Raw genomic sequence first — 7,712 nt, forward strand, 5'->3', positions numbered from 1 at the left:
GTGTGTGTGTGTGTGTGTGTGTGTGTGTGTGTGTGTGTGTGTGTGTCTCCTAGCGCCTCCTGGGAGTTGTAGTCCGCTCACTCATCTCAGTCTCCTCTCCTCTGCAGAGTCCGGTCTTTTCCTTTTCACCGGAGCCTGGGGCTGGAGATGAGGCCCGAGGCGGGGGCTCCCCGACTTCCAAAACGCAGACGCTGCCTTCTCGGGGCCCCAGGGGTGGGGGCGCCGGGGAGCAGCCCCCACCCCCCAGTGCCCGCTCCACACCCCTGCCCGGCCCCCCAGGCTCCCCGCGCTCCTCTGGTGGAACCCCCTTGCACTCGCCTCTGCACACGCCCCGGGCCAGTCCCACTGGGACCCCGGGGACAACACCACCCCCCAGCCCCGGCGGTGGCGTCGGGGGAGCCGCCTGGAGGAGTCGTCTCAACTCCATCCGCAACAGCTTCCTGGGCTCCCCTCGCTTTCACCGGCGCAAGATGCAGGGTATGGGGGCATGAACTGCTGAGTCCTAATGTGTGGAGGGGGCTAGGGGCTAAAAATCTGGTCCCAGCGATATCCCTCTGGCATGTCTAGATAGGAAGGGACTGGGGGCCTGGATACCCAAGTTCTAGAGAAGAGGGGGTTCGGAGCAGAGGTGCACCTGTTGGGGAGAGAGGTGGGGCCTCTAGTTCCGGAGGAGGACCCCCATTGAAGGGCACGCCCCTTTGGGACTCTGGATCACCTCCCATTGGCCCGTGGTTTGTGAGCCCCGTCCAGGAGGGATGGCTTGGCTGAGGCTGCAACTCCAGGCTCTGGAACCCTGGGAGGGGGTGATGCAGGCCTGTGTGCTGGCAACTGGGACGGTGGACAGGTGTTGACCACGTTCTCTGCCTTCCCCCTACCAGTCCCTACCGCTGAGGAGATGTCCAGCCTGACGCCAGAGTCCTCCCCGGAGTGAGTCTAACAGGGAAGGAGAGAGTGGGGATGCAGGAGATTCATGCCTTTGGCGCCTTCCTAACCCGCCTCCAAACCGTCCCCTCCCACTCAGGCTGGCCAAACGCTCCTGGTTCGGGAACTTCATCTCCTTGGACAAAGAAGAACAAATATTCCTCGTGCTAAAGGACAAACCTCTCAGCAGCATCAAAGCAGACATCGTCCATGCCTTTCTGTCGGTGAGGGGCCTGGGTCCCCGTCGATCCTGGCCACCGCAGAACTACAAGTCCCAGCAGGCCCTGGGGCTAACCACTTTAGCATAGGCCTGGCTTCCTCCTGGGGCTCCTGGGATTTGTAGTTTTATGGCCAGAGTTGGGTAGAAGTCGGTAGGCAGGAAAGATTTATCGTGGCCAGAGGCCTGGAATTGGGGAGATAGGATCCTGAATTGCACTGTCCCCAAGGATTGTTGAGTTCCCATTCCCCTACCGCGAGCTTTGAGACTAGCGGAAGAAACTTCCCAGGCAATTTTAAGGCTACCCCATTGCTGGTCTGTGGTTTTTTGCCTAGGGGCCCATGGGACTTACAGTTTCTGTGACAGATATGGCTTATGGGAAGCATTTGTAAAAGGAGCAAGCGGTGTTTCATGTGGTCTTGGAGTCTGAGGCTGTCACCTAGCTTATCAGAGTCCTCGTGACGTTAGGATTGGGTTGTCCAGCCATTCCTCCATTACTCGCTGATGGGATAGAGAAAGCTACAAGTCCTGGCAGGCAGTGGGGCCTCCTAGTGCATTTCCTGTCCTTCTTTTCCTCCAGTGGCTCGTGGGACTTGTAGTTCCTTGGCCACAGCTGGTTGTGGGGCTGGGTATCCGTTCCCTGGGCTCACCCCTTCCTGTGTTCCCACCTCGCTCAGATCCCCAGCCTGAGTCACAGTGTGCTGTCACAGACCAGCTTCAGGGCCGAGTACAAGGCCAGTGGCGGCCCCTCCGTCTTCCAAAAGCCAGTCCGCTTCCAGGTGGACATCAGCTCCTCTGAGGGTCCAGAGCCCTCCCCGCGACGGGACGGCAGTGGAGGCGGCGGCATCTACTCCGTCACCTTCACGCTCATCTCGGGTGAGTGTCTTGGCTAGGCTGCCCTCAGCCCAGTGCTGGGACTGTTCACGACAGCTCAGATAGTGTAGGAGCCCAGGAGTGCATCTGCAACAGGAGGAGATGATGTTCAGCTGGGGCCGACTCTCTGTGCTCCTCCTCCCCACACAGACCCCCCCCCCAACCCCATCCTCTATTTCCCCAGTCTCATCAGCATTTCCCCGGCATTTACAGTGTAAATGAATGCATGATCTCCTTGAAGCTTCCAAGCAGCCTCTGAAGTGTTAGTAATCACCCATTTTACAGAGGAGAAAACTGAGTCATAGGGAGGTCAATGCACTTGGCCAGAGTCACACAATACACTGTGGCAGAGCTGCAGCCCAACCCAGGCCTCTCGACTTCAGAGGGAGAGCCCTGCTCTTCCTATTACTTTACGATGGGAGAGCCAAAGGGTGAAGAGACAGCACCCTGCTGTCTAATATCAGTCGGCCCAGAGCAGACATCACCAACTGACGGCAGTGCTTATTCCTGCTAAGCTCAGTGGCAGCTTCAGGAACTTTCACTCCAGGCAGCCATGACCAGTCGAGACTTGGCACAAGAAAGGAAAACCGCCAAAATGCCTTGCTTCCGGTTCTACTTTCTACTTGGTTCCTCAGTCCTGATAGTGAGCGTTGGGATAGGGAGGGATATTTCCGATCTCTTTGTCACCAATATTAATATGTCACAGGTGGGAGAGGGGCTTGCCCCAAGGATTTCTAAACCAGGCGGCTATGGAACTGTGGGTGTTCCATCACCAAAACCAATTATGACTTATTTTTCTGTCCCCCTTAAAGACTAACATGCAGGCTGGGCGCGGTGGCTCACGCCTGTAATCCCATCATTTTGGGAGACTGAGGTGGGCATATCACAAGGTCAGAAGTTCAAGACCAGCCTGGCCAACGTGGTGAAACCCGTCTCTACTAAAAATACCAAAATTAGCTGGGTGTGGTGTGCTGGGCTCCTGTAATCCCAGCTACTCAGGAGGCGGAGGCAAGAGAATTGCTTGAACCCAGGAGGCAGAGGCTGCAGTGAGCCGAGATTGTGTCACTGCACTCCAGCCTGGGTGACAAAGCAAGACTCTGTCCCCCCCCCCCCAAAAAAATACTAATATGCAGACCTTTCTCAATTTTAAGACTTTTTCTAGGCTGGGCGCGGTGGCTCAAGCCTGTAATCCCAGCACTTTGGTAGGCCGAGACGGGTGGATCACGAGGTCAGGAGATCGAGACCATCCTGGCTAACACGGTGAAACCCCGTCTCTACTAAAAAATACAAAAAACTAGCCGGGCGAGGTGGTGGGCGCCTGTAGTCCCAGCTACTCAGGAGGCTGAGGCAGGAGAATGGCGTGAAGCCGGGAGGCAGAGCTTGCAGTGAGCTGAGATCCGGCCACTGCACTCCAGCCTGGGCAACAGAGCCAGACTCCGTCTCAAAAAAAAAAAAAAAAAAAAGACTTTTTCTGAGGCCAGGCATGGTGGTTCACTCCTATAATCCCAGCAGTTTGGGAAGCCAAAGTGGGAGGATCGGTTGAGCCTGGGAGTTCAAGACCAGCCTGGGCAACATAATGGGACCTCATTTCTACCTCCCCCCTAAAAAAAAATTATGTATACACATACACACCAAAATAATAATAATAAAAAAATAGCCAGGCATGGTGGCATGCACCTGTAGTCCCAGCTACTCCAGAGTCTGGCATGGGAGGATACCTGATTCCAGGAGGTTGAGGCTGCAGTGAGCCGTGATCACGCCACTGCACTCCAGTGTGAGTGACAGAATGAGACCTTGTCTCAAAAAAAAAAAAAAAAGACTTTCTTCGATTTATTTTTCCTTTTTTTTGTTGTTGTTGTTGTTGTTGTTGTTGTGTGTGTGTTTTTTTTTTTGAGACGGAGTCTTGCTCTGTCATCCAGGCTGTAGTGCCGGGGCGCAATCTCGGCTCACTGCAACCTCCGCCTCCTGGGTTCAAGAGATTCTCCTGTCTTAGCCTCCCGAGTAGCTGGGACTACAAACACGCGTCCCCATGCCCAGCTAATTTTTGTATTTTTAGTAGAGATGGTTTTGCCACGTTGGCCAGGCTGATCTCGATCTCCGGAATGACCTCGAGAGATCCGCCCACACATCATTCCAAAGTGCTGGGATTACAGGTGTGAGCCACCGCCCCCGGCTCCAACTTATTTTTCATACGTTTCTGGTCCTTCATGGCCTCTGCTAGAAACTAACAACAAGCAATAGTATCTATTTGAATAGAAACCAACACCTGTTATTTGAAGTTGAAGGTATGTGAGTTTGACTGTGGTCCTTAAATAGCAGCACAGACCCATTTGCAAACCATGGATTGATGTGGCCCCAGCGGAGCAGGGGAGATGGAGACGCAGAGTGGGAGGGTGGTTTGCTTGGTGGAGGGACTGGGTTCTACAGGCTGGGACGGCCTTCCCGGTCCTGGACTCCCAGTCAGGATTTTTCTGCCCGCCTGTCCCTTCAGGTCCCAGCCGTCGGTTCAAGCGAGTGGTGGAGACCATCCAGGCACAGCTCCTGAGCACGCATGACCAGCCCTCTGTGCAGGCCCTGGCAGGTGGGGGATGGGGGCCGTGGGGGATGGGGGCCGTGGGGGGCGGGGGCGGGGGGGGGCCGGGGGGGGGGGGGGCCGGGGGGGGCGGGGGCTGTGGGGGGAGGGGGCCGTGGGTGGCGGGAAGAGGTCCAGCATGAGCAGGTGCTCTGGGGTTTGGTTTGCAGAGGAGGCCCAGCTAGTGGGCTCCTTCACCATTGTCGTAGCTGAGGTCTCATCTGCTGAGTTGTGAGCAGGTTCCCCGAGAGGCTGGGGCCTGAGGAGGGTCTTCCTAGCAACCTGAGGACTGGCTCCCAGGGGTCCCTAAGAAGACGACAGGCTCTGTGTTGGGGGTCGTGGACCATCCTGCCAGCAGAGGTTCTGGACCTCTGTCCGGGAGGAGGGTTACCCACCGTCCTGGTTTGCTTGGGACTGAAGGGTGTTTCTGGGATGCAGGGCTTTGAGTCTAAACTCAGGACAAATTGGCCACCCTCTTTGCAGGTCTCAGACATCACCTCACTCTGGGGCTGGGGCCGAATGGTCCCAGCAATCAGAATTCTAAGCTGAGTTCATGAGAATGTGCAAGATCTTGCTCTGGGGGATCCAGCCTTCCCGGGCTCCCAGTCCTGGTCATCAAAGACTCAAATCCTCTAGCAATCAGGGGACAGCAGAGGGTTTGTTGTAAAGGTTTCTTAGTGCATTCGGGCTACTATAAGAAAATACCGGGCCGGGTGCGGTGGCTCAAGCCTGTAATCCCAGCACTTTGGGAGGCCGAGACGGGCGGATCACGAGGTCAGGAGATCGAGACCATCCTGGCTAACATGGTGAAACCCCGTCTCTACTAAAAAATACAAAAAACTAGCTGGGCGAGGTGGCAGGCGCCTGTAGTCCCAGCTCCTCGGGAGGCTGAGGCAGGAGAATGGCGTGAACCCGGGAGACGGAGCTTGCAGTGAGCTGAGATCCGGCCACTGCACCCCAGCCTGGGCAACAGAGTGAGACTCCATCTCAAAAAAAAAGAAAATACCATACACTGGGCAACTTACAAACAGAAATTTATTGCTGACAATTCTGGAGGCTGGGAAGTCCAAGATGAAGCTGCTGGCAGCTTTGGTGTCTGGTGAGAGCTGCTTCCTGGGTGACAGACGGCACGTTTGTGCTGTGTCTTCACATAGCAGAAGGGGCAAGGGAAGTCTCCGGGGCCTCCTTCCTAAGGACACTAATCCCATTCATGAAGGCCCCACCCTCATGACCTAATCACCTCCCAACTTGACCGCCTAATACCATCACCCTGGGGCTGGGTTTTGGCACACGAATTTGGGAGGATGCTGTGCTCAGTCCACAGCATGGGGTGTGCTCGCCCAAGCAACCAGAGGTAGCCAGAATTCTCGAGGGAAGAGAGCGCCGGCCCTGGAAATCAGCCCTCATTCCTGAGACCACGGCAGTCCCTCCCCTAGGAACAAGGTCGCGGGGGACACGGTGAAACAGTGTACGGGGCCCCATGGCAGGGCACGTGGACAGCCGTCTGCTCTGAGGGGAGGCAGGCAGCATCAGCCTCATGGGGCCCAGGCCCCGGACCCCTGTCGAAGGGAAACAGGGCCCAGTGTTGAGGCCAGGGGCCAGGGCAGCTTTGGCCTTGTCACCAGAAACTGAGTGCCAGGGTCAGGTCTTTGGCTCTGCAGCCATGCTTCTCAACTCGGGGAGCTGGTTTCATCCCTGTGTGTGTTTCCTTTGGCCGCCATCAACAAACGACACAGCCTTGGGAGCTGAAACAACACAAGTGATAGTTATTGTACAGTCCTGGAGGTCAGACGTCCAACCCGGTCTCCGCAGGCTAACACAGGGTGCCTGGAGGGCCGTGCTCCCTCCGGGAGGCTCTCGGGCAGGGTCTGTTTCCGTGTGGGTTCCAGTTCCTTGATGCTGCCCACACTCCTCTGGTTAAGGCCCCTTCCTCCATCTTCAAAGCCAGTGATGCCATATATCCCTCTGACCAAACCTAGCTGGGTAAAGGTGACTCAGTGGGACCTGCACAGATCCTCCAAGATAACCCCCCACCTCACGGTCCCTAACTTTCCCCGCAGCACAGGGTCTCCTGTGCTCCATCAGGGAACATAGTCACCGGTTCTCGGTACTTGCACATGGACATCTTCAGAGGGGGCCGCTCTTCAGCCCAGCACAACCCCCCAGGGACATTGAGCAATATCTGGAGATGCTTTCCCTCATCTCAACTGGGGAAAGCAGGGGGATGCCAGTGGCCTCTTGTGGGTGGAGGCCAGGGATGCTGCAGAACATCCTACAGTTGACAGAACAGCTCCCCACGACAGCTGGGTCCCAAGTGGCAGCCGTGCTGAGGTGCAGAAACCCTCCTCTCATGGTTGCTAGGGGCAACCGGAAAGCAAATTAGGTCCACTGGACCCGGTTGCCAAGGAAAGCTGGCCTCAGCAACCAGGGGTCTCAAAAGGGGCACACCCTCGAAGATGTAGGACTAACAGGCACCCTGGGGGCTCAGCCACCCGTCTCATAAAGGAGAATGGAGTAGGGGGACCAGGCCTCCAAGTCATAGTGGTTGCTATGACAACAAGCCCCCCAGTTTTTGTTTTTTGAGACAGAGTCTCGCTCTGTCACCCAGACTGGAGTGCAGTGGCGCGATCGCAGCTCACTGCAACTTCCACCTCCCAGGTTTCAAGTGATTCTCCCACCTCCGCCTCCCGAGTAGCGGGGATTACAGGCGCCCGCCACCACACCTGGCTCATTTTTTATTTTTAGTAGAGATGGGGTTTACCATGTTGGCCAGGCTGGTCTCAAACTCCTGACATCAAATGATCTGCCTGCCTCGGCTTCCCAAAGTACTGGGATTACAGGCATGAGCCACCGCGCCCAGCCCCCTCAGTCTGTCTTTTTTTTTTTTTTTGGGACAGAGTCTCGCTCGTGGCCCAGGCTAGAGTGCAGTGGCGCGATCTCAGCTCACTGCAAGCTCCGCCTCCCAGGTTCACATCATTCTCCTGCCTCAGCCTCCCGAGTAGCTGGGACTACAGGCGCCCGCCACCACACCCTGCTTTTTTGTATTTTTAGTAGAGACGGGGTTTCACCATGTTAGCCAGGATGGTCTTGATCTCCTGACCTTGTGATCCGCCCGTCTCAGCCTCCCAA

General features: G+C 56.3%; 1 protein-coding gene across 1 annotated transcript in view; it reads left to right on the forward strand.

Annotated features, from left to right (window-relative positions):
- BRSK1 (BR serine/threonine kinase 1) overlaps positions 1 to 7,712 on the forward strand; it is a 31,239-nt gene that overhangs the window by 21,681 nt on the left and 1,846 nt on the right. The window contains exons 14-18 of the mRNA XM_023184388.2: positions 108 to 477; positions 879 to 927; positions 1,022 to 1,145; positions 1,816 to 2,014; positions 4,503 to 4,592. Coding sequence (XP_023040156.1) covers positions 108 to 477; positions 879 to 927; positions 1,022 to 1,145; positions 1,816 to 2,014; positions 4,503 to 4,592 — 832 coding nt within the window. The remainder of the gene's footprint in view (positions 1 to 107; positions 478 to 878; positions 928 to 1,021; positions 1,146 to 1,815; positions 2,015 to 4,502; positions 4,593 to 7,712) is intronic.

Source organism: Piliocolobus tephrosceles, chromosome 21 (genome assembly GCF_002776525.5).
Source record: "Piliocolobus tephrosceles isolate RC106 chromosome 21, ASM277652v3, whole genome shotgun sequence".
In the NCBI taxonomy this organism is placed as follows: domain Eukaryota; kingdom Metazoa; phylum Chordata; class Mammalia; order Primates; family Cercopithecidae; genus Piliocolobus; species Piliocolobus tephrosceles.